Source organism: Callorhinus ursinus, unplaced genomic scaffold, assembly GCF_003265705.2.
Source record: "Callorhinus ursinus isolate GAN/ISIS: 27379988/994484 unplaced genomic scaffold, GSC_fseal_2.0 scaffold52, whole genome shotgun sequence".
NCBI classification, from domain to species: domain Eukaryota; kingdom Metazoa; phylum Chordata; class Mammalia; order Carnivora; family Otariidae; genus Callorhinus; species Callorhinus ursinus.
The window spans coordinates 349293-376156 of NW_027397114.1; the positions used below are offsets into that span (position 1 = coordinate 349293).

The 26864-nt window shown below is 40.3% G+C and overlaps 1 protein-coding gene across 1 annotated transcript in view; it reads right to left on the minus strand.

Annotated features, from left to right (window-relative positions):
- Window positions 1–671: 671 nt before the first annotated feature.
- The window catches only part of STXBP4 (syntaxin binding protein 4), a 226608-nt gene continuing 200415 nt past the window's right edge, over window positions 672–26864 (minus strand). Inside the window, exon 18 of the mRNA XM_073883697.1 lies at window positions 672–763. Within this exon, the coding sequence (XP_073739798.1) occupies window positions 754–763 (10 nt within the window). The 3' untranslated portion in view covers window positions 672–753. The remainder of the gene's footprint in view (window positions 764–26864) is intronic.

Below are 26864 nucleotides of genomic sequence, written 5' to 3' on the forward strand. Positions count from 1 at the left end.
GGTCTTTCCTTATACGGGGAGATAAAGGCAAAACAAGTGCATGAATAAAAAACTAAATTACAAACTATCATAAGTGCTACAAAGAAACCAAGAAGGGAATTGGAGAGGTTTTACAATAGGAGGAAGATGGGGCTAAATAAATATGATCAAAGAAGGACTATCACAGGAATTAAAGTTCTGAAGGACAGAGGTAGGGGAAGTATTCTGGAGAAACAGCATGTGCAAAGGCCCAGGGGTAGAGAAGAAGCTGGCTTACTGAGAGAGAGAGACCTGAAATTAGGCCAGTGTGTCTGGGTCATGTAAGCCAAGGGGAGACAGGGTCAAAATAAGTGTGGAGACACATCTAAACTCCAGAATTTTATTCTGTGTGGGATGGAAAACCATTAAAAAGGTTTTCAACAATGGAGGACACAAGTAGCTTCTTGGGCTATTCTACTATGAGTCTTTTTGAGTTAGAATTCTAGTTATTTTGCCAAGTACCTTAGCATACTTAAATATACAAGTACAAAACAAATTCTGGTTATCAGCGCTAAGGGAAATCTGAAGATTAGTCTGAGTTCATTTTTCTATTACCTTAGACATGTAAGTTGAAAACAGGAGTTGGTTTTATTAGTGGAAGGTAACTCAGTCTTCCATTTTGGTATGATGGCAAACTTACGATTTTGATGGTCTTTAGAACTGAGGAACAGGAAAGAACGGACTGAGGCTTTTCATCAGGAAGGCATGCATATAATGAACTGAAATTCTTTGAACTTAACTGCATCTAGGGAAAAAACACATTGTTAGAGGACTTTGTTAGCTTCCTATAAGTTTTTTTTTCCCCCAAGACAGTCGAGAATTCAGAGTACAATTTTCAGCAAGAATATGAATAAAAGTTTCTGTTCTGTTGTGCTTTCTGTTTTAGAATTTTTGTTCTGGGCAGAATCCTGTCACCGAGCAAGAAATGCTAATTGGACATTTGATTCATCTGGACAGCTGTGAATGGAATTTTTGCTAACCAGCAGCAGATGCAGACCTAAAACAGCATGGCAAATGGCCATTGGCATAGATGTGATGTTAGCTGCATGGTGCCCATGCTCCAATCCACAAGCATTCAAAGCCTTTTTTTTCCTTGAAAGATTTTTATTACATATTTCTGTAAATTAATCTTAGTGGTTGTAAAGAGCCAACCCAATTCATTGGCATGGGAAGAGAGAATCTGTCACAGTCTTTTTTTTTAAATTTATTTTATCATGTTATGTTAATCACCATACATTACATCATAAGTTTTTGATGCAGTGTTCCAGGATTCATTGTTTGAGTGTAACACCCAGTGCTCCGTTCAATACGTGCCCTCCTTAATACCCATCACCAGGCTAACCCATCCCCCCCCACCCCTCTAGAACCCTCAGTTTGTTTCTGAGTCCATAGTCTCTCCTGGTTTGTCTTCCCCTCTGATTTCCCCCTCTTAATTTTCCCCTTTCTTCTATCTTCTTCTTCTTTTTATTAACATATAATGTATTATTTGTTTCAGAGTTTATTAGTACTCCAAGGAGTGGATAGGTGAATTTAGATGGGAAATAGTTGCTTTCCAGTTGAAAACACTGAACAGATGCTGGCATTATTAACAGAACTTTGCCTACTTGCAGCTCAGTCCTGGATGGAGCTGTCTGCCACTTGGTCTCCAAGTAATACCCTTTAGTTTATTTAGGGATAAATGCCTTTGGAAATGAACCACCCCAAAACAGGAATTCAGTACATTCAGAAGATGATACTGATCTTTCATTTTTTCTTTTTCTTTGGATACTGGTCTTTCTTGTTTGCTTTCTTTCTTTTTTTTTTTTTTTTTCTTGTTTGCTTTTAAGTCTGATGAACTGGTGAACTGATTTTATATCAGATGCTGGTTTATTTAAGGAGTTACAATTAACCAGGAGTGAATCCTGAAAAATCACTCAGGGAATTTACAGTAAAGAAACAAAAAAAACATGGGTTCTGTCTCCAGAGATTTTGATTTCAAAATTCTTCTTTGATGATTTTGATATGCACCCCTCATTGAGACTCTCATCAAAATAAGACTTTTAAAAAAGTTTAAGATCTCTATCATTAGTTCGACGTGTTGTCTATGAACAGTCACACCACACTCATGCATTATATAGTTCCTATAACTAAAGACTGAGTCGAGAGGAAATCAGAGGTTTGGCATTCCCAAATCCAGCTGGCCTGCGATCCTCCCTATACTTTCCTAGCCTGAATTTCCAAAAGAAATCAGGTCAACTTTTCCAATGTGGGTTTCCTGGCCTTGGTTCCCACTGTGTGAAACTGTGCCCCACTCTCCCTCTCATTCTGTGTAAAATAGAAGATTTTCATTGGTCACTTTCATTTTAGGGGGAAACCACATTTTCCTATGGCCACTTACATCTTTGGAAGGTTGCCCTCTATGAAGAGCTCCTGATGATCTACATGGCAGTTTTCTTGCACATTAGAAACTGTACAAAACATGGAGGTTTTGTTTTGTCTTGAATCTCGCCCTTCTTTCCCTACCTGCCAAGAGATTCTGGTTTTATTGGTTGGGCTTGAGGTGTTTAGCTGTTTTAATGTTTTAATAGCTTTCCGGTTGATTTTAAACTCTTTTTTTCTTTTAAAGATTTTATTTATTTATTTGACAGACAGAGACAGCGAAAGAGGGAACACAAGCAGGGGGAATGGGAGAGGGAGAAGCAGGCTTCCCGCCAAGCAGGGAGCCTGATGCGGGGCTTGCTCCCAGGACCCTAGGCTCATGACCTGAGCCAAAAGCAGACGCTTAATGACTAAGCCACCCAGGCACCCCCAAGATGATTTTAATATGCAGCCAGATTTAAGAACCACTGGTTCATAGCATCCTAGTCTGGTATCCACAGGTCTAAGGATCTGCCTCATTATATTAAGAACCATCAATAAAGAAAATCATTGGCTGGATTTATTATAAACATGCTGGGATGTGTGCACATTTTCATTATAACCTTATTATAGCTTGGCTATTTATACACCAACATGCAGATCCAACTGAGTTGTCCAATATTTACAGAATGGGACATGTTGTAGGGAGTGGCACATGGTAGGCAGGGATTGGTCATGGTGGGCCTTATCTGCTATCCTGCATTTTGATCTATAGGCAATGGAGAACCATTGAAGGGTTCTCCATTCCATCCAAAGAAGCAGACTTACCATGTATCATCTTACAAAATGCAAGTCATTGTGACTGACCATCTGTCCACAGGCACCAATCACATCACTGCTGAGCCAACCCATAATGAGGGTGTTCAGGCAAGAGATAATCTACTTAAGAAAATGCAAACCATCCATCTATCCATTTATTCACTGAACAAACATTTATTGAACACCTACTATGTGCCAAGCACTAGGGATACAGAAGGATTTCTCAACCTTGGTACTGTTGACATTTTGGACATATAGGATATTGGGGGCAAGGAGGGGGCAGCTGTCCTGTGCACTAGAGCACGTTTGACAGCGTCCTTGTCCTCTACACACCAGATGCCAATAGCACCTTCCACCTTCCACCATGCTTACCCCAAGCTGTGGCAATTGAAATCCCCACTGGTTGAGAACCACTGGCATACAGGGATGAATAAAGCATACCCCCTGTCCTTAAGAAGTTTATAGTCTAAACTGGCAAAGAAAAGATGGGCATTAAAACATAATGAAGGGTAAAAGTATCATACAAACTGTTAAGAGAGCTAATAGAGAAGGGAAAAATATCTCCATTTAGGGTAAGCAAAGAAGCCTTCATGGAGCTAAATAGGCTTTTGAACTGGGCTTTAAAGATGTTCTGGATGCATGAGGGCGAATTGGAAAAGCTGACACTCAGAAGAACCCCTCAGCTCCACAGTCCCATTTAAGGCACTCTTTTGGCATAAGTCACCATATGAGTATTAGCTGATTTGGATCCTATTAATTGGACCAAGGTGGGCACCTAATCAATGTATAGGCTGATTGATGAACCATAAGGTGGCTTGCCAGAAATGATCTAATTGTGTGCTTTCCACCAGATTTTACCTTTTCTCAACCACTTTTCCCTCCAGCTTGATTTTAAGGTGATATGCACAAGTATGACTACTTAATGTTCAGGTTTCATTTTGATTGGTTGATACTTGGGCTACACAGGTCATTATATACCATGAATATACCCCTGACCTCTCCACCCAAGGACATCATTCAGATTGTATTCTATGGGAATGGTGCCCGTAGAGTTGTGAAAGTCACCCTGTTTCTATCCCCTCTCTCCCAGCAATATGTGAAATGGATTAGAAGAGTGAAAGCCTGACATTTCTCTGCTAGACAAGGTTTATGTACAGCCAGGTTTCTTGTCTCTTGTTCTCTTGACCTCCAACCTGACTGACCTTGTGATGGGTGCTTGTATCCTCTGTCTCTATCTCTACCAGTAGAGTGAGTTAGTTCAGAGATGGTGGTGAGAGACCCCCACAGCATTTTCCAGTCTAGCCATTAGCAGATTGGGTCCATGAATAAAGTGGATATTTCAATCTCTTCTTCTCCTTGTGTATATTCTTTAAGACTTAGAAGAGCAGAGGCAAGGAATTAGATGCTTTGCACTGAGGTTGTGTTCAGATTGGGTTTCCATGGAGCCATGTAGGAGCTTTAGAGTCAGCAACATGGGACAAGGGCTAGGTCACATAGGAGGAGCTCCAGATTCCTGGCTGTCACTCTGTTCCCTTGACCTGGAATAGTTTATCTACCTACCTACCTACCTACCTACCTACCTACCTACCTACCTATCTATCCATCATCTATCTGTCTCCTGGGTAAGATGTAACTTGGAATAAATCAAATAAGAATTTCTACTGTTTAAAGAAAGTTCCATAAGTGCTGATACAATGGTTTTATTGTACTGCCTCAACTTCTCATTTTGTCATCAAGACTACTCTTCTAAGAAACATCCTGCCTGGGCTTATATCCCAGCTCTATCACCTCTTGTGATGTTATTTGGGGCAAGGTGTAATCTCTCTATGCCTCATCCTTCATCTCTAGAGTAGGGACCACAGTGTCAGCCTCAGGGGATTGCTGTTAGGGTTCAATGCAGGCATATATGTAAGGCATTCAGGAGAGTGCCTGGCACACTGGGAGCATCATGCCAGAGGAAGCACTGACACAGCACCATTTCCCAAGAGCAGGAGGTCTCCCTTTTCTCTCAAATTCCTCCTCTGTTGGATGCTTGTGCCTGGATTTCTCTAACTGGGACAACTAAAAAACACCATTCAATTGTCAATGCTTTTTTTCCTGAGAGTGGTGAAGCCTTAGTCCTTGCCTGTCATACACACTTGCTGTAGGGATTAATTAGGCCTTTTCCCGAGATCAAATCTTGGTGTAGGTGAAGGGTGGTGAGGGAGGAGGCCCAGGAAGAAGAGATGGGGGGCTCCAAAGCCAAATTTCTATTTCTCCCATTTTTCCAAGTGATAATTTCAAGTCCTCCAGCTTAGAAACTTGTTCTTTTCTCTCCATCCTTTAGGTCATTCATATCACCAAATTGTAGATGGCTGTAGTATGGCTCTCAGAGCCACCTCTTCCTTCCCATTGGTCTTTCACCAGCCGAGTGCAGGCCCTCATCATCTCCCTTTTGGGCTGAGGTGCTCACTAGGCTCCCCACTGGGTTTCTTAAATTTGGGCTTGTCCTTCTCTAAACCATGATGGACATCACTGACACGTTCTGTGGCCGACTTTTCTCTCAAACTATGCCCAAGGATTAGACAACCCACATTTTTTTTTTTTTTTTTTTGGCCTGGCTTAAAATCCTCACAGTTAGGCTCATTATTCAACCTTATTTCTGATTCCTGTGCACATGATCCCTTCATCTACTCTGGTCACCCCCCTTCTCCCTCTTTTACTCTTCCCTCCCTGCAAGATCCCTGTTTCCTTACATTTCTCATGGAGTCAATGTCTTCTAAGCTTACTCCTTGCTCAACAATCTAGAATTCATGCTGGTCTCTCAGACTGAAATGTCTTCTTCAAAATATATACCACCTGTCTTTGAATACCCATCTCAAAACACCAGCCCTCTATGATAGCTTTCATGAGTGCTCCAGGCTAAATTCACATTTCTCTTTTCTGAGTGTTTGCTGGCACTCAAATTTTTCTTAGGTCTTTTGTGCCTTTGTATAGTGGTTAAGTACATGGTATTGGCAGTCAGACAGATGTGACTCCATGTTTGAAATCTGGCTCGACCAATTATTATCTGAGTAAATTGACTTCTCTTGGTGTCAATTTCCTCATTAGAGAGGCTGTTTTGGCACAGTGACATAAACACAGAATCAGGGGTCACACTGTTTGGGCTTGGATCCTGGTTTCATCACACACTAGCTGGGTATGCTGGAAAGTTAGTTAACCTCTCCAAGCCTGAATATCTTCATCTATAAAATGGGCATATTAACAATAGAAACTTCAGAGGATGATCATGAGGATTAAATGAGGTAATCCAAATAAAGTGTTTAGCAAATTCCCGGAAATGCTTATTAAAATGGGGACCAATCTCTCTTGGGAAGAGTGATTCTTCCCCTCTCCAGGTATTTCTTTCCATTCAGAAGGAGCTCAAATGGAGTAAGAGCCCTAGTTTCTTTCCTCCCTTGTACTTGTCATACCTTGGAGGGGGAGTGTAGAGTGGAGCAATGGAATTAAGTGACTTGATCGACACATTTGTGAAGAACAAGTAGATTATGCTTGGCTCAGCTCCTCCCTTGCTTCCTCTTGGGATTGGGTTACCCACATGAATTATGTCTACTTCTCTGTTGCTCCCTGCCATACATTTTACAGAGGATTGCCTCTCTATTAGGAGATCTGCCATTGTCTAGAGATACCTTGTGTGAGTTTATTTACTTCTGGAGTACTGAAAAATCCAATCATCTGCAAATATATGCTCTATCGATAATAAAGATGATATGTTTGGTATCTTTGTCTTTTTTTCAATTCATTCAGAATTCAGGGAGACAGAATACTCCTTATTGGATTGAATAGCACCTATTTCTTTTGGTTTTGGTGATGCTTAAATTATATAATGCATAAAACTGTACACTAGGGTTTGTATAAATTGGAATTCCTTACTTACGTAGAACAGGAATCTATTGAAAGGCTGTAAGATTACTCACATAATCAATAAGAACAATACTCAGAAAGGACAGGAGATAAAGAAGCTCTGGCAAGAACCAGTGGAGACTTGTCTTGGGGCACTGCCACCCAGGATACCAGTTCCAATTACTTTCAGTCTTCTTGTTACTCTGCTCAAAGTTCAAATTCCAGGGAGAGAGTCTCTGATTCATTTGGGTTAGGTCATATGTTCACCCCATAACAGTGAAGCAAGGCATTGTGACTGGGAGCCTCATCAGACAGTGACCAATGGGTCATATTGCCCCCATCCTCTCAGTCACAAAATGGGGAATGAATGCTAGATGACAAAATCAAACAAATATACTAATAATTAGCCCCTACCATTAATAAACATGAACGTAATTATTCTCTCATCAATTCCCTAAGTAGATTTAATGTGTCCTAGAGAGAAATAACTATGTCTTACACTTCTTTACATACTTCACAGCATTAAACATAGTTTCTTTCAATTCTTACATCCAAGAGCACATCTTGATTTCCCCTAAATATCTCCACATCTTATTCCTTGATGCCATGGGTTTTTTGTTGTTTTTTTTTTTTTGTCCCAAACCATTTTATATCTCATTTCTAGGTAGGCTGTCCTGAAGCATAGTATCTTCTGAGCACACTGGGGCAGTTAGTGAGTATATATTGATTGATGAATTATGAAGATGAATTGTCATTGCCTATTATATTGAAAGGCAGCATGTTGAGTAGGCCTTTGCTCAGAAGGCAGAACACAATGTGAGCCATTACTTTTCACTGTTAACTCAAGGATGTGCTTTGATGGTCAAGCACCAGAGAGAGGAAAATAGAGTCAGAGAGTCAGAGACTGAGATAGACCCAGAAAGAGACAGAAGAGACCAAGACAAGAACAAGAACTGAGGTAGATGAACTATAGTTTTCCATGGCCTCAGACAGGTCAAAGGAGAATAGTTATTGTTTGGGTAAAAGTTATTGAGAGACAACCGCTTGGTATTTTGAGAAAGATGGATGGTCCACTGTCATAACCCTGCAAGATAATTTCTTTTGAAAATTACAGACCATGATTATCTTTCATGGTGAAGCGTGCTCTTTCCCCAGTAGCATCAGCATTATGGAGCCTGCTGGAAGTATAGAACCTCAGGCCTCACCCCAGACTTATGAATCCTATTCTGCATTTTGACTCCCAGGTGGCTCACATGCACATTATAGTAGCCCTGGGGTATTCAGAGATCATTAGAGGGGAGACTTGGTTTCGACTATTCCCTTCACCACTCTCCAGCATGTGACACTAGCAGTGACTTATTCCTCCTGAGTCTCAGCTTCCTTACCTGTATAGTGGAAAGGACATATCTGCACTCATTGTTTTTAGGGCTTCTTGGACATAACAAATGCAATTTGAATGTGCAGGTACTTTGAAAACTGGAAAGGGCCCTGGAAATGGAAGCTCTCCAGTCACTTACTCTATGTGGCTGGGGAGGGGAAAATGACCTTCCACCTGGCTATCACTTGTGAGTTTAACTTTACCGCTATATTCTTTCTTTCTAGCTCTGAGTAAACTCTAACATGTGTGAAGATGTGAACAAGTCAGCAGATGATGCATTTATTTTTGAACACGTTAATTTCTTTATCAGCTCTATTTATTTTCTGAGGGCATCACTGTATTACATTAATGCTTCAAGTTGTTAACAATACCAGCTGCCACTGCAGGCATCACTTATATTCACAGTGTAAAAGCCCAGGGGGTAGCATGGAAATTGCCATCCAAACCCCAGTGCTGGATTCCCCCCTTGCATGCTTCTCATCTCCCCTTGGGAGAGCAGAGCTACCATTCCCTCCCCTGTTTTCAAAGCTTTTTATTTATGGTAGGATTTGGCTTCTCTGCAGTTTATTTCATTCTTCTCTAGTGGATTTCAAGGCCTTGGGGGAGCAGAGACTCTTCATAGTTTCTTTCTTATCTCTGTTTCCTCAAGGCTTAGCGCATAGTAGGGAGGCAAGAAATATCTGCGTAATTCGAGTGGTGGAGGAAAATATAAAACCTACCATTTTATCTTTATTCATTCATTTGTTCTCAACATCAGCAGAACTTTCAGGTAAGTGATCTTTGACAGTATAGATTAGATCTTGTGCTCCCATATGCTTTCATAGCACACTTCAAAATGCTCATCACTCATATATGCATGCATCTTCAGTGAATGTCTCTCCTGACAGTTTGTGAACTCTCTCTCTGATAGCAGGGATGATCTCTTATTCTTCCCCATATCCTCAGGGCCCAGAACAATATCTGTCACATAGTGGGTGTTCAATAAATATCTGTAGAATTAAAATGAGTGGTTTGACATAGATTCCAATTTCTGAAGATTTCTACTACAATACTGTGATTTATAAGAAATATATATTTGGTCATTAATATGACCAATATATCTCTTTTCTTGGTTGTTCTATCTAGTAAGTAAAATGTTTCTCTGAGTTCTGTGACCTGCTCTAGTAAATTAATCAAACCCGAGGAGGGGGCCTTGGGAACCTTTGATTTACAGCAGATTTACAGAAGCACAGATAATGACCTGAGCTAGTGACTGACATCTGGAGTGTGAGGGGGTGTGGGACAGGGGCAGTTTTGTGGGACTGAGCCCTCAACCTGTGGAATCTGGTGCTATATCTGGGTAGAGAGTGTCAGAATTGAGTTGAATTAGAAAACACCCAAGTGGCATCCAGAGAACTACTTGGTGCTGTCTGGGAAAGCTTGCCCCACTTTTCACATTGGAATTGGGTCTAGAGCCCTAATTTACCTACATTTGCTGCTCCTTTCCACAACCAATTTATTTCAACAGTAAACCTTTCCCAGTTGGAAATCGGGCCAATTTCTTCCCAATTTAAAAAGTTGCCCTATCAGTTCTCCCCTCGCCACACCTCACCACTGGCCTACTGCCTGGAGAGAAGGAAAGTAACATTTATTGAATGCCTACTTTCAAAAATATGTGACAAGTGTTACTATCTCTACTTTTCTAGTGACAAAAAATGATGCCCAGAAGGTAAGTGGCATGACCAAGGTCCCAGAGCTACTGAAAGGCAGGATTTCAACCTGCATCTAACTGAATTTATAGTCACTCCTTCCACAGAATGACATTTGCCTGTGTAAGGGATGGAAGATTCTTACATATTTTCTCTCTGGCATCTGTTCTTCAAGGTAGCAACTTTGTCTGAATAGGGCCACAGAACTAACTGGTCGAAGTTTGAGAAGAGTGATATTCTGAATTTAATTCCTTGTATAGATTTATTTTAACACGAGTCACTTTGTAACTCAACCTTCACTCTTCCACACCAAGCGATCTCTTTCCAGCTGGGACACGTAACTTGACCGTGGTTCATTCCATCTTTCTCAGATCTAGGGCAGTGATGGCCAGCCTGTTTCTTGTAGATGCTTGCTGGCTGATCCTTTCATTGGTGGTAGGAACTGGGTTAAGGCTCAATGTAAGCTCTGATGCAAGTGTGTTTGGATTGTCAAGAAATATATATGTCCCTCTCTCCAGTCTAGAGCCTGTTCAAGTCACATACTTTATAAAGTCTAAAGAAAAAAATGGTCATCAGTATAATTACTGTTTGGCTTTAGACCCATCAATAACCATTATTTAAAAATATATATATTCTCATAACTTATACTTCATTTAATCTACTACTTAATGTTATAACTGAGTTTTTGAAGCATTCTTTCAACATCCATTCACCAAATACATATTCAATGCCTATCTTACACCAGGCACTTTTTGAGGTACCGAGAATGGCAGGGAGAGAAATCATGGGTCCTGGCCTCAAGTATAATTCATTCCTACAAGGAGTGCTCACATCTGCCTGATGGACTCAAGGGAGGTTTTCCAGAGGAGAAGGCTTTGATGGAGACTGGATCGAGGGAATGGACATGTCTGGAGGCAGTCAGGTGGTAACTGAGAAAAGGATGTTGTATGGTAAGGTCATGGTCCCTAAGAATGAATGTAAAAACAACAAATTCTATAGTCCAATCATTTCTGCCCATGAACTGTTATTTAATGGCTTTAAGAAGAAAAGGATTTTTTTTTAAAAGAAGAGAAAAGGAGCATTTGAAAACATTCAAGGTCACAGTTGTGCTCTGAGCACATTCTAATAGGTTTTTCCTGTCCTTGTGTGGTCATTTTGATAGAAAAGAACTCTGCATTTCAATTGCCAGAAAAGAGCCATCAGGCTGAGCAAAGAGAGAAGCCCTTCATGGGGGCCTTTAAAATCCGGTGTGGCTGCAGTGCTCTTGATGGAGACAAATGGGACAATCTGGTCACTGACAATGGAGTGGCAACTGTGATAAAGGGCCTTCTGTTAATGGCAGTGTCCTCTCCAACCAAGCCACAGGGTGCTCTAGAAAAATGCATGTGCTTTCCAGCCCCATGCATTTTTTTTTTCTCTTGAGAAAGAGAAACAATTTCATCATACACTAAGGGGACCTGGGTCAAAGTTACATTGGGGGCTCTGGTTAGACTTGATGAGTAGATGGGTAGCTTATTTTAAATGGTGGCTCACCATATGACTCATTCATTGCTGTCTCATAACCCAGAAAGCATCTAGTCTAAACTCTTTTTAGAAAAATGCAACCCAGAATGGTCCAGCAATTTATCCAAAGTCACACAGCTGAATAGCACCAGGTCTCTATTAATCCAGTGTGATTTACTGAATGCTTCTGGTATGCTAAACACCTCATTAAGCCATGGATTATTTTCAATGGAGAGGCAGCATCCAGTTGTGAATCAATGCTTACTGCTTTTGGGCCTTGGACTAGTTGCATAATCTCTAAAGCCTCAGTTTTCCCATCTGCAAAATGGAGGAGATAATAATAGTCCCTGTTGCCAGGACATCATGAAGGTTAAGTGAGATAATGCATTTAGAGATCAGCACGGTATCTGGCCGACTTAATACTGGGGTCACTGTGATTTAATCCTTCTGGGCTCTTCTGCCAGAGCAAAGATCTTTACTCTAATTATTATTTTTGCCTGCCCTAAAGGTGGTTATCAAAGGTTTATTCTCTCTGTGTTGCTTCCATTCTAAGCCCCTCTAAATCCCCGACTGACAACTCTGGAGGGCTGAAGCTTATTTCCTTCACAGCCATCCCCTTCTCTAGATAGCTCCTTCCTCCTCCTCCAGGTTCTTGGCAGCCTCCAGGGGAGGCCACATTCAGATGTGTTCTCTCAATACACTCTCATACCCTTGGGAGGGAGCTTTGTCAATGGTATGTCCCCATCTCCTGAATCCATTCTTAGAGGAACAGGGGCCAGCCCCTGATGGAATATCATCCATCTCTGAGCCCAGCCAGGTTTGGGTTGGCTCACAAGATCTGGGACTTTTCTTAGTCTCTGACATTCTAAGAAAGGGTTCCATGGAGCCCTGGAGTTAAAAAAACACACACATAATAAGCAGCGCTGCACATCAGCCTTTTTGGCAAGAATCAAGGGAAGAGAACAGCTCAGCACATACTTGGCTGTGCACACTCTTAACAGCATAATTGAGTTTTCCTGGTCCTTTGGAAGCTTGATCACCTCTAATGTAACCAGTCATCTTCTCAGCAAGGTTTTTGCACGTGCATGAACACCCTGCTTCTCTGGTCTCCTTTTGCAAATGATCCTCCCTGTGAGTGAGCATGCAACCTACTTTTGTGCACAGCTAGTTGGAGGGAATGCTGGCCATTCCAGTGTGCATAAATGATGCCAATCCATTTCTGAGGGAGGCAGAAACTTCAGCAGAGGTCTGGAACAGATTTGCGAAATACTCTATCTGCATAAGGCAGCCCTCATCCATCAGTGAATTCCTTAGCCCCACAGCTTGTGAGGCTCATTTGAATGGTTACCTTTTGCGGTTTCTTTGTCCCTTTTAATTTGAGGAATGAGCTTTTAATTTTGGAGCTCTTAAGGAAATTTTGGAGCATCTTGTCTTGTTCTTTTTGTCATCTGGGAAAATGAGGATGTAGCTTTCAAGTGGGGCAAGAGGAATGACTGTAGAAAAAGAGACTTTTTTTTTTTTTTTTTTTTTTTTGGTTGGTAGGGGGAGACTTACATCACATCCATTTGCCGTTTTAAACTTAGTGACAACTGGTCCTCAGAGAAGTTAATTGATTGGCAGAAGATCACAAGGACCTTGTATATTTCTCCCCAGGTTAATCTGCCTCCAAAGACCATGCACTACAACAGGGATAAAATGATTTCATCATTGTATTACCTCTTCTCCAAGTCAGGAGTTCATTTTTTATCCTCAAATTAGCCTTCTCAAACTTCTTTCTGTGTTCTTTTGATGTAAACATCATGCATCTTTTAGGATCTGGGGCACTGCATATTTTTCCCATTTAAATTCCAGAAAGGATATATTTGCCTTACATACTTAGCTTTTTTTCCAACACTACATGGTTTGATTTACTAAACAAAACCACCCAAGTTTCTTCTAATTTGATTTGTGTTGAAATTATTAATATACAGTGGAGCAATTAATTCTTAAAATCTCTTTTCCCTACTGATGTTAGCTTGAAATATAGCTAGAGATTTTCTTTCCACATACTGTTATTATCCTGAAAATTCCTATTTGTGGCATTCAGTATCTAAAGGCATTTGTCCCAAACTACTTGTTTAATTCATATTTTTGGTCATAAATTCATTTATGTTTTAGTGTCAGTAATAATTTGAGAGGCACTTCTAAATAAGTACTTGTACAATAGCAATAGGACCTCTGTTTAATAGAGAGCATGTGCAACGGGGTTGGCCTACATAATTTTGCAGTTTGGGAAGCTGCAAATTGTTGTCCATCGCTGGGGCTCTGGATTCATGGGTGGAGCCAGCAGATGACAAAGCAGTCTGGATTTATCCTGATGTACCATCCTGATGGTACATCATAGGATGTTTCACCCTTAAGTATGATTTTTGCTGTGGATTTTTTGTATAGGTGTCCTTTGTAAGATTAAGAAAGTTCCTTTCTATTTGGGGCTTGTCATAAGATTTTAAAATCATAGAATGGACCTCCCCCTGCTCATGCTCTCTCTCACTCACTCAGTCTCTTTCAAATAAATAAATAAATAAAGTCTTTTAAAAAAATCATAGAATGGAGATGACTTCTATTAAATGCTTTTTCTCCATTAAGATGAAAATATATTCACTAGCCTTTATTTTGTTAATGTGGTGAGTTAATTGTTAAGTTTTTCAACATTAAACCAATCCTGCTTTCTCAGAATAAATCTTTCTTGGTCCTAATACATTAAACCTTTTTAAACACTGCTGTATTTCATTTCCTAATATGTTGTTTATGCTTTTTGCATCTTCATGACTGAGATGACCCTGTCCTGTTCACTTCTTATAACGTCCATGTCAGATTTTGGCGTAACAGTTTTGTTGGCCTCATAAAATAAGTTTGGGAGTTTTCCATTTTATGCTGTTCTCTGAAGCAGTTTGTATATAATTGGCTATGTCTTCTTTATTTTTTTAATTTTATTTTTTTAAAGATTTTATTTATTTGACAGAGAGAGACACAGCGAGAGAGAGAACACAGCAGGGGGAGTGGGAGAGGGAGAAGCAGACTTCCTGCCGAGGAGGGAGCCCGACGCGGGGCTCGATCCCAGGACCCTGGGACCACGACCTGAGCCAAGGCAGATGCTTAAGGACTGAGCCACCCAGGCACCTCGGCTATGTCTTCTTTAAATGTTTGGTAGAATATACTAATGAAGCCATTTGGCACTGAGTTTTCTTTGTGGAAAATTTAAAATTATGGATTCAATTTCTTTGATGTTATAGGATGATTCATATATTCCATTTTTCCCATGTTAGTTTTGATAAATTGTATTTTTAATGTTAATTTTTCTGTTTTATCAAAGTCTAAAATTTAATGACCTAAATTGTTTATAATATTCTCTTGTTATCTTTTTAGTATCTGTAAGATCTGTAATGATTTTTCCTTTTTTCTGACCAAAATAGGTTATTTTTCTTCTGTTTTTCTCTTGATTAGTCTTGCTAGATAGTTACTTTTATTATTAGTCAATTTTATTACTCTTTTCAAAAGATCAACTTTGGTCTTTGCTGATTTTACTATAAGTTTGTTCTCTCTTTCCTTAATTTCTGCTTCTACTATTTTTTTTCCTTTATTCCATTTTCTTTGGAACTTGCTCTTCTATTTCTAATTTCTTGAGATGATTGCTTGACTCATCATTTTCTGTCTTTCTACTTTTATAATACCTACATTTAAAGGTAGATATTTTCTGTAAGACGCATCCTGTAAGTATTTTTATGCACTGTTTTCTTGATCTTTTAGTTTCAAATATTTTCTAATTCTAAAATTTTGATTTCGGGGTGCCTGGGTGGCTCCAGATGGTTAAGCATCTGCCTTTGGCTCAGATCATGATCTCCAGGTCCTGGGCTAGAGCCCCACGTAGGGCTCCTGGCTCAGCAGGGAGTCTGCTTCTCCCTCTGCCTCTCCCCTGCTCATGTTTTCTCTCTGCATCTGTCTCAAATGAATAAATAAAATCTTTAAAAATAAATAAAATTTTGATTTCTTCCTTTGAACAATGAGTTATTTAGAAGGGTCTTCCTTAATTTTCAAACACAGGGGAGTTTGTAGTTTTTTGGTCATTGATTCTTAGCTTAATTGCACTACGGTCTAAAAATATATTCTGTATGATTTCAATTCTTTGAAATTGGTAAGACTTGTTTTATGACCAATGATACAGTTAACCTTTTAGCCACTTCACATGTATTTGGAAAGAATGTGTATACACTACAATTATTGAGTAGAATGTCCTTAAGTTACAATTAGATTATGTTTACCAGTTTGTTGTTCAGATGTCCATACCTTCACTGATTGTCTTTGACTACTTATACTGTTATTGAAAGAAGTATGATTAAAAACTCCTAAGATATTAGATTTGCCTATTTCTCCTTTTAGTTCCATCAGTTATTGCTTTATATATATTTGGCCTATGCTGTTTGGTGCATATAAGTATGTAACTGCCACATCTACCTAGCAAATGAAAGCTTTTTTTTTTTTATCATGAAGCTTATTTTTTATTCATCTGTAATGCTTTTGGCCTCTAAATGTGCTTTTTTTCTGATATTAATTCAGCGACTGTAGCTTTTTGTCAGTTATTCTCCTCATGGCATATCCTTTTACATCCTTTCACTTAAAAAATTTTAAGTAAAATTTACACCACATCTTCTTTATCCATTCATCAGTCAATGGATATTTGGGTCTTTCCATAGTTTGACTATTGTTAATAATGCTGACATAAACATCGGGGTGGGCACCTGGGTGGCTCGTTGGTTAAGCGTCTGCCTTTGGCTCAGGTCATGATCTCCAGGTCCTGGGATCGAGCTCCACGTTAGGCTCTCTGCTCAGCAGGGAGGCTGCTTCTCCCCCGCACTCTCACTCTGTGTTCTCCCTGTCTCTCTCTCAAATAAATAAATAAAATCTTAAAAAAAAAAATAAACATTGGGGTGCATGTACCCCTTCAAATTAGTATTTTTGTATTCCTTAGGTAAATACCTAGTAGTGCAATTGTTGGTTGTAGGGTAGTTCTATTTTTAACTTTCTGAGGGCTTTCCATATTATTTTTCAGAGTGGCTGCATCAGTTTGCATTCCCACCAACAGTGCAAGAGGGTTCCCCCTTCATTTCTTTCTTTGCATCCTCACCTACACCTGTTGTTTCTTGTGTTGTTGATTTTAGCTATTCTGATAGGTGTGAGATGGTATCTCATTGCGGTTTTGGTTTGTATTTCCCTAATGATGAATGATGTTGAGTATCTTTTCATGTGTCTGTTGGCCATCTGTATGTCTTCTTTGGAAAAATGTCTGTTCATGTCTTCTGCCCATTTTTTAATTAGATTATTTGTTTTGGGGGTGTTTTATAAATTCTTTATCTATTTTGGATACTAACCCTTTATCAGATATGTCATTTACAAATATCTTCTTCCATTCTGTAGTCATTCTTTTACTTTTTACATCCTTTTACAATATCTCCATGTTTCAGATGACTCTTGTGAACAGTTAATAGTTGAGCTTTGTTTTATTATAAAGCCTGAAAATCTTTGCCTTTAATTGGAACATTTGGTCCATTAACATTTAGTTTATCACTGATATCTTTGGTTTGAAGCTCTCATTTTACTGTAAGCTCTCTGTTTATTACAACCAATGTATATTCTTATATTTCGTATTTCTTGTCTTCTTTTATATTGATTGAATTTTTTCATTGTTTCATTTTCCCTCTCTTGTAGCTTGGTAGTTATATACTTGTACTAATCTTTTTGTGGTATCTTAGTGAGTTTTGCCTACTCTAACAAAATACCATAAACTGGATGGCTTATCAACAATAGAAATTTATTTCTCACAGTTCTGGAAGCTGGAAGACATAGATCATGGTGTCACCATGGTTGGATTCTGGTGAGAGACCTCTTCTGGGTTGCAGATGGCCAACTTCTCTCCATATCCTTACATGGTGATAAGAAAGAGAGAGAAAACAAGCTCTCTCATGACCCTTAGAAGGGCACTGGTCTCATTCATGATGGTTCTACTCATAGCCTCAACTGATCCTAATTACCTCCCAAAGTATCCACCTCCCAACAATCACACTGGGGGAGTAGGGATTCAACATAAGAATTTTGGGTGGACACATTCACCCTAGAGATTAGCTGCCCTAAATATTACAACATGCATCTATAACCTAGCAAAGGCCAGTGTTATTTAATACTTTTTACCTTCTTTCTGTACAGTGCAAGGACCTTGGAATATTTGAACTCTACCCTTTAATTCATATACTATTGTTGCTGCATATCAATAAATTTACAGATACTTTAAATTACCAGACACAATTATTATTGCTTTATGCAGCCAATATCCACTGAACTCAAATCACATAGTTACTCTTTTAATTGATCTATATTCTTCGCTTCATCTCTCAGCTTCCACCTGGGATAATTTCTTTTCTCCTAAAAAACTTCATTTGTTATAGATCTGCTGAATTCTATTTTTGTCTGAAAATATTTTCATTTCACCTTTATTCTCAAAGGCTATTATTGTTGGGTATTCTAAAGTGCCAAGGTGTTTGTAGAAATAATTCTACTGTCTTCTTTCATTATTTCTGTTGAGACAGTAATAAGTCTCTCTCTCTCTTTTTCCTGTCTGCTTTTAATATTTTCTTTTTGTCTTTGGTTATCAGCAGTTTTACTATGATGCGTCTAGGTGTGGTTTTCTTTTGTTTATCTTGCTTAGAATTTGTAAGAATTCTTGAATTTATGACAATATCTTTTGTCAGTTTTTTAAAAAATCAACCAATATATCTTCAAATAGTTCTTCTTCCCCATTCTTCCTATATTCTCACTCTGAGCTCATTACATATATGTTAGCCTTTTTTAGTGTATTTCTTCTTTTTTAAGGATTTATTTATTTATTTGAGAGAGAGAGAGAACATGGGGGTGAGGAGCAGAGGGAGAGGGAGAGAGAAACTCAAGCAGACTCCATGCTGAGCGTGAAGCCCAACGTGTGGCTCAAACTCATGACCCTGAGATCAGGACCTGAGCTGAAATCAAGAGTCAGATGCTTAACCAACTGCACCACCCAGGCACCCCTTCAGTGTATTTCATATGCCCTTAAGTCTCTTATATTTTTATCCTTTTGTTCCTTCTTGCATAGTTCTGGATATTTTCTTCTATCTACATTGACACTGCACTAATTTCTCACTTTAACACAGACACCTCTGTTTTTCTTACAATAGAATACAATTCAATTTCAGGCTTTATTAAACAATTTCTCTACCTATAACCACAACTATATTTTAAGATGGGTGGTTTTTTTTTTTAAGATTTTATTTATTTATTTGACAGAGAGAGACACAGCAAGAGAGGGAACACAAGCAGGGGGGGTGGGAGAGGGAGAGGCAGGCCTCCCGCGGAGCAGGGAGCCCGATGCGGGTCTTGATCCCAGGACCCTGGGATCATGACCTGAGCCGAAGGTAGATGCTTAGATACTGAGCCACCCAGATGCCTCAAGATGGGTGGTTATTGATAGCATGAAGACTTTTTCAAACTATTGAGCACCTGGATAGATTTGGATATTCAAGAAGGGGAGAAAAATGGAAGAGCTCCACAAAATGAGAGAGAAATTTGGAGTTTTATGTGGCAACATTGACGGAGGAGGTGAGGAGAAATAATGGGAAAGGTTAAGAAAGAGATGCCAGTGTGGTAGAGGTTATGAGCTTAGTGGTGGCCACCTGGCACCCCTGCCCTCACCATCTACACCACCACCCAATCTTCAGTAAAATTGAATAAACTCAACTTTTATAGCAGCAAACAAAACATGGATTATTTTGTGTCATTTGACATGAGGTAGGATGAAGGTTTGGAATAAAAAGAAACCCAGAAGAGAGGTCTGGATTTCCACAGGCTGTCTGGCGCAGCTTATGTATCCATCATGACCGCTGGGTTACAAGAAGAACTGTCTCTCCTGTCTGAAGTCTCTTTGTTAGAAACTCCCTTCAGTGTAAATGACGGCCAACCCTGTATTTCTCTGTGATGATAGAGGCTTTCCTCTCATATCACATTACCTTTCCCACCCCAGTCATAGTAAGGTGTTACAGTTTAAGATGACAGAAAGCACAGTGACCTAAGGGAACTGTGTTCTGTCTCAAATGGTTGTAGGACTGGTTGCCTTACCTTTGGGGTCTCTGTTTCTTCATCTCTAAAATGGAGTTGTAGGGGCACCTGGGTGGCTCAGTAGGTTAAGTGTCTGCCTTTGGCTCAAGTCATGATCCTAGGGTCCTGGGATTGAGCCCCATGTAGGTCTTCCTGGTTAGTGGGGAGTCTGCTTCTTCCTTTCCCTCTGCCCCTCCCTCTGCTTGTGCTCTCTCTCTCATGCCCTCTCTCTCTCAAATAAATAAAATATTTAAATAAAATAAAATAAAATGGAGTTGTATTGGATCATGGTTTGCAATCATCCTCTGAGGAATCCTTTGTTAAAATGAAATCTTAAATGGAAGGAAGCATGCATACATAAAGTGAACAAAATGAACTCTAGTTGAAGTAGAAGAGTGGGCAGGGGTGGAAATCTCACCTGAACATCTCTTCCTCACTTTACAACCCCTAAGGAGGCTTAGTAGAGTATTGTTTGATAACCAGTAGGTTTGATGGTTGCTTCAGCTCTAGCTATCTCCTTATACAGAAAAGAATGAATGCCACCTTTCAGTCAACTAAAAGCAATAATAATTAAAGGAAAGATTACTTTTTGAGGTGGGAGATGGAAAGTAGAAAGGAGGCCCACATTTACAGAGGCCTTAAGTGCCAGACACAAAGCTAAGAACCTTCCTGGGGCACCTGGGTGGCTCAGTCAGTTAAGCGTCTGCCTTTGGCTCAGGTCATGATCCCAGGGTCCTGGGATGGAGCCCTGTGTCGGGCTCCTTGCTCAGTGGGGAGTTTCCTTCTCCTGCTCCCTCTGCCCCTCCCCCCAGCTCATGCTCTCTATTTTCTCCCTCTCTCTCAAATAAATAAATAAAATCTTAAAAAACAAAAAAACAAAAAACAAAAAGCACTTTCCTAAGGGCTATGTGGAGTTGGTTTTATGCCCAATGGAAGGAGCACCTGAAGCTCAGAAATGAGTATGTAGCTCAAGGTAACATTGTTAACATGTGGCAGGGCTGCATTCCAAGCTAAGCTCTTTCTGATCCCACCATCAGACATGGAGGTGATGGGTAGAAAGCAGGCATCTAAGTAAGTTTGGATCCAGAAAGGGCCATGGGACATTTTGGATGGAGATACATACATACATACATATATATATATATATATATATATATATATATATACACATATCTTTTTGCTTTCAGATTTAAACTTTTCTTTTTTATTTAGTGTGATATGGGAGATTCTGATAAGATGCTTCAAACAAGGATGTGCTTTTTAATTCATGGTTTAAACTTTTCCCTGCTTGGTTACCTACACTCACAGCCCTAGCCTAGAGGGCTGGCAAGACACTGTTAATGAGCCCCCCCCTTTTTTTAGTGCTCTAGGGATCAATATGTGGCACTGTCTTATTTCTGAATTACTAACATTCATTCCCATCTTTTCCCAAGAGTTTTAGGGGCAACAGTCCCATTGGTTAGAATCCTTGGTGTGAATTAAATGCACAAGATGTTGAACAATTTTTGGAGGGAAGAAAAAATTACATGTGGCTTCTGAATTCATTATCATTATGCTAATGACTGTCTTTGGTTTTGAGGCAATGTGATATAGTGGCTAGACAGACATAGAATGCCAAGTTCACAGCAACAACAATAGCAACAATATTGCTAACAAAGCACCATTTAGTAAGGGCTACTGAAAATTTTTATGTGTCAACTTGACTGGACCACAGAGTGCTCAGCTATTTGGTTAAACATCATTTCTGGGTGTGTCTGTGGGGGCATTTCTGGATGAGATTACCATTTGAATTGGTAGGCTGAGTAAAACAAACTGACCTCAGCAATGTGGGTGCATCCCATTCAGTCTATTGAAAACTTGCATAGAATACATGGCTGAGTAGGAAAGAATTCTTTCCCTTTACCTGTTTTCCAGCCAGAACATTGGCTTTCTCTTGCAGTTGGACTGAACCTGGCTCTCCTGGTTCTCAGATGTTTGGACTCAGACTGGAATTACATGTCCGGCTTTCCTGAGTTTCCAGCTTGCAGATGGACGGACTTCTCAGCCTCCATAATTGCTTGAGCCAATTTCTTATCATTAATTATATATATGCAAATATGTGATATTCATGTATCTCCTATTGATTTGTTTCTCTTGGAGAACTCTAATACAGTGAGTGATGACTGTATAGCAGGAACTGTACTAACATGCCGCACATAACATCATATTCAATATGATCCTCCTCAATCTTATAAATTTGGTCTGATTATTTCCCTTCTGCAGATGAGGGTCACAGCAGTTCAGTAACTTCAACAAGGCCATATAGCCTAAGGTGGGGGGGGGTCAGTGAATTTATCTGAATTTATGTGTTAAGTGGGGATAATGATGCCTACCTTGAAAGACTGTCAGGGGGATTCATTGAGGGGATAGGTGTGAATTATTTGGAACAGGGTAGAATGCATGGTAGGGACTCAGAAATAGCAGTTTTGCTATTTCATTTTTATTGTGTTACACAATTCAGAGGATTTGCAGCTCGTGAAATAGATGTAATTCCTCCAATGTAATATATCAGTAACATCTGAATTTGATCATTTGTTCATCTCCATTAAGTTCCAATGATATTTCATGTTATCCTGGGGAAAGATGTGATTACTGTGACATTTAAAATTCTATACAGCCCAGGGAGAGGGAGGAGGCACACTCCTGGAAACAAGGGAAAATCCTGGGTAGACTGTCATTAGACAACTCCAGCCTGCCGTACTTTAGGAAGCTGAGCAGCTGCAAAGATCACAAGGAGGCGCTTTGTTTCCCAAAAGGTGTTTAGTACTTACTTTCACTCAAGCATGTTCCTTCTGCTCTGATAACCATTGTCATCTTCCATTACAATAAAAGATGTCAGAGGGATTTTTACAGGCATATGGCATTAATTTAGATTTCCCTCTGCGGTCATAAGAGGGTTGGCAAAAATGAAAACAAAACAAAACAAAGCCCCACTCAGCCATTCATCAATTCCTATTTATAGGACAGGGATCATGTGCCACACAGCCAGGAGGCCAGGATCTCCATTTCAAAATCCATGGAATACACATGGTCTTTTCAGGGTGCTGGCTCTGGTGGTGCTTCATTCTCAATTTCCTCTCTGGTCTTTGGGAAACGGGTCAGAGGACTGCACAGATTTCCTTGGAAAATGTAACCATATCAGCCACATTTTCATTTCATCCAAATATTGCTTGGGACTTTGACGGTGCTTTCTAGCTGCCAGAGCCTGGTCATGTCCATCCACGGCTTGCCACAATCCAGTGAGGTAGGCTGGGCAGGTTCGACTATTTCTGTCATTAGGGGTGAGGGAATTGAAGCTCAGAGATTTGGAGACAGTTTGCCAGGGGCTCAGCCAGAGAAGGGGCCAGTCTGTGAAAACTCCTCCGTTCTTATTCCTTGCCCAACTGTCCTTCACACCTTGGAGAGCCTTAAAACAATCTGACAATGCTGTTACCTTGCTTAGAATCTTTCCATTCCTCACCCTTATTTTTAGGATCATGTCCAAACTTCTTAACATGCTTATAAGGTCTTTTGAGATCTGGCCATGCTCACTTCTTTAGACTTATTTCAGGCCATTCCCATTGCCTGATACAACCCCCCCATAGGGGGTTGCCTATCCCCTGCCCCCTGCAAACTATGCTCTGGCCATATAAACCCCACTATATCACACTCTGTATTCATCTCCCTGCCATTACTTAGGAAGCTCCCTTACCTTCCCACTCACCCACATACCTGGCTAATACTTACAAATTATCTAAATCTCCTTTTAGATGTAACTTCCTCCAAGAAGCCCTCCCTGATCTCTCTGACCTGTGTTAGATGCCTCCACTATCCTCTGCTGGGTCTATTCACCTGCCTCTCCTGCTGGGCTATAACCTCTGTGAGAGTGAGGACTGTGCACACCCCATCTATGGGCAGTATCTGTTTCCCCTAGAAGGCAGGTAGGCAAGAGTTCGCCATCAAGGAATGAATGGTTTGTTTACTCATTCTGATGATACTTTTCAGATAGCAGATCTCCTCTTGCACACAAATCAGGAATCCCTAGATTACTCCTTATGCTGCTTATTCTCCATCTGCTCTCTCGGCCCCAGTTAGAAGAGGAGCCCAGTGGAATGCCTCCCGGGGCTCTCCTGCTGGGTGTTTTGGGCTGGCTTCCTTCCAGCAATGGGAAGCATCCACTGCAGAAGCGAGGACGGGAAGAGAGCAGGGTCAGGACAGACCCTCTTCCTTTCTGCCCCTTCGTGCTGTAATACCATGTTCTGATAGCAGCTGCATCCTTGCACAACCATAGCTCCAGCAGGAAGCCTGCTCCACAGTCCGGTTCTCGGTGGTCTCTGGCAACATGTTGTCTTCCCTTATCCCTCAGCCCTAAAGATGGAAATGGCTTCTAGCTGCTGTTGGTTTCTGGGTGCTGCACCATCACTTGCTTTTTCCCTGAACCCTCACCAATAGCTGTGAGTAGTGCCTTCAGGTGGACCATCCGTGGTGGCTTCTAGATCCCGTCAGGTTTCTGACTGGTAAAGAGTTCTCCTTGGTACAGGTGAGATTATGATTTTCAAATTCTCTGGGATGGTTTCTGGGAACTTTAGATTTTTGGAGGTAATTCTCAAGACAGCTCCAGATTGCTGCCTTATTTATACAGACATAGACAGGAATTTCCAGAAGGCTTACAATAAAATTTCCCATCTCTGCCAAACTTTTGGCATTTCCTCTAGGAGCATCAGCAGTTGTCTTTAGATCTCAGAAGTCATACTGTTCCAAGCAAACTTGGTGTCCGTGTATCTGTACAACTTAGTGATATGGGAAGTCTCTTCCCTCTGTTAGGAATGGCTCTGCAGCATTCCCAAAATTCACTGTCACTTCTTGTCATTTGACTTGGGTAATGGTTCTCTTGTGAAGGCTACATCCAAAGTCACACAATGTTGGTTAGACTGTAGGGACACTGGTGTGAAAGAAGTTGTAGATGTCATGGGTTTAAGCATCAGTGTTTTACTTTAAGATCCTGTGATCTCATAACAATTTTTTTTAATAGAGCAGAGGTTGTATTCTCTAAGAGGAATGTACGAATGGACTGAATTGTGATTTGGGAATATCTGGGATCTACTATAAGTAGGAGAAGGCTGAGCCATTTTCTGATCTGACATATCCTGCCTTAGAACCCAAAACTGAATTACACTATAGTCTAGGCCAACCTTAACAGAATGCGAGGTGCAGGAAAACTGTAGGTGTACAACTGTTATCTAGGTGAAACTTAGAAAAACTGGACTTAGGCAAGAAAATGTTTGAAAATCACGTCTCATAAAGGACTTGCCTCCAGAATATATAAAGAACTCTCAAAACTCAGTAGCAAGAGAATAAACAACCCAGTTTTTAAAATGGGCAAAAGACTTGAACAGACATTTCACCAAAGAGGATATACAGATGGAAGATAAGCACATGAAATATGGTTCAACATTATTTGCCATGAGGGGCATGCAGATTTAAACCATGATAAGATACTACCACATATCCAGTAGAAGGGCTAAAATAAAGAATCATGACAACACCAAGTACTAATAAGGACATGGAGCAACTGGAACTCTCACATAGCACATGGGAATGTAAAATGGTACAGCCACCCTAGAAAATAGCTTGGAAGTTTCTTGAAAAGATGGGTAGGCAGGAGAATGTCCCCCCCCAAAAAAAAAGGTGCTTATGCCCAAATTCCCAGATCCTATGATAGCACTACTTTCAAAGGCAAAAGGGACTTTGTAGATGTGATTAAGGGCAGGGACTTTAAAATGGTGATATTATCCTGGAATATCTGGGTAGGCCCAATCTAATCACATGAGTCCTTGAAAACACAGAATTTCTTGCTAGGTCAAAGAGAGGTGTGATGTAAATGGGACACAACTGGCTATTGTTGGCTTTGAAGGTGGAGAAAGGGGGCCTCAAGCCAAGGAAGGAAATAGGGCTCTCAGTTCTACAACCACAAGAAACTGAATTCTGACAATAACTGAATGAGCAAGGAAAGGGGTTCTTCTTATTTTTTAAAGATTTATCCGTTTTAGAGAGGGGGGGTGGGGAAGGGGAGGAGGGAGAGAATCTTCAAGCAGACTCCATGCTGAGCACAGAGTCTGATGTGGGGCTTGGTCCCACGACCCTGAGATCATGACCTGAGCTGAAACCAAGAGTCAGACTCTTAACCAACTGAACCACCCAGGCACCCCAAGGGGTTCTTTTCTAGAGCTTCCAGAAAGGAATGCAGCCCTGCTGACAGCTTGGATTTAGCCCGCTAAGGCCCATGGCGGGCTTCTGACCTATAGAATTGTGAGATAATAATACATCGGAACTGTTTAAGCCATTGTTTGTGGTGATTTGTTATGGCAGAAATAGAAAACTAATCCATCACATGGTCAAGTGATGCTGCTTCCGGGTTATCTCTAGAGAAGAGGACACTTAGGTTTACACAAAAACTGAGACACAAATTTTATATCATGGTTTTTCTTTTTAACCATAATTGCAAAACAAACGCCAATACATGAATATTTACAGCAGCTCTCTTTGAAATAACCCAAACTTGGAAACAACCCAAATGTCTTTCAATGGGTGGATAAAGAAACTGTGGTACATCCATACAGTAGAATGCTCCTTGGTAATGAAAATGACCAAACTACTGATGCACGCAACAGCCTGGATGACTCTCAAAGGTATTATGATAAGTGAAAGAAGTCAGTGTCAGAAGGTTACACACTCTATGACTCTTTTATGTATTCTTGAAAAGACAAAACTATGGTTATGGAGAATGGAGCCATGATTGCCGGAATTTGTGGTATGTCTAGGAGAGGATCTCAGGACGGAGCCATGATAAAAACTTCTGTACCTTCATTATAGTGGTGCTCAAATGTATCTACATGTGTGTTAAAAATTCACAGAACTGCACACCCCTCAAGAAAGTCAATTCTCTCCATGATTATTTTAAAAATATTAAAGAAACCCAAACCATAACAACCTAACAACAACAGAACAGAAGGAAAAACTGAAACAAAACTCATGGGCTGACACAGCTCTGCCCTGTGGTATAGGAG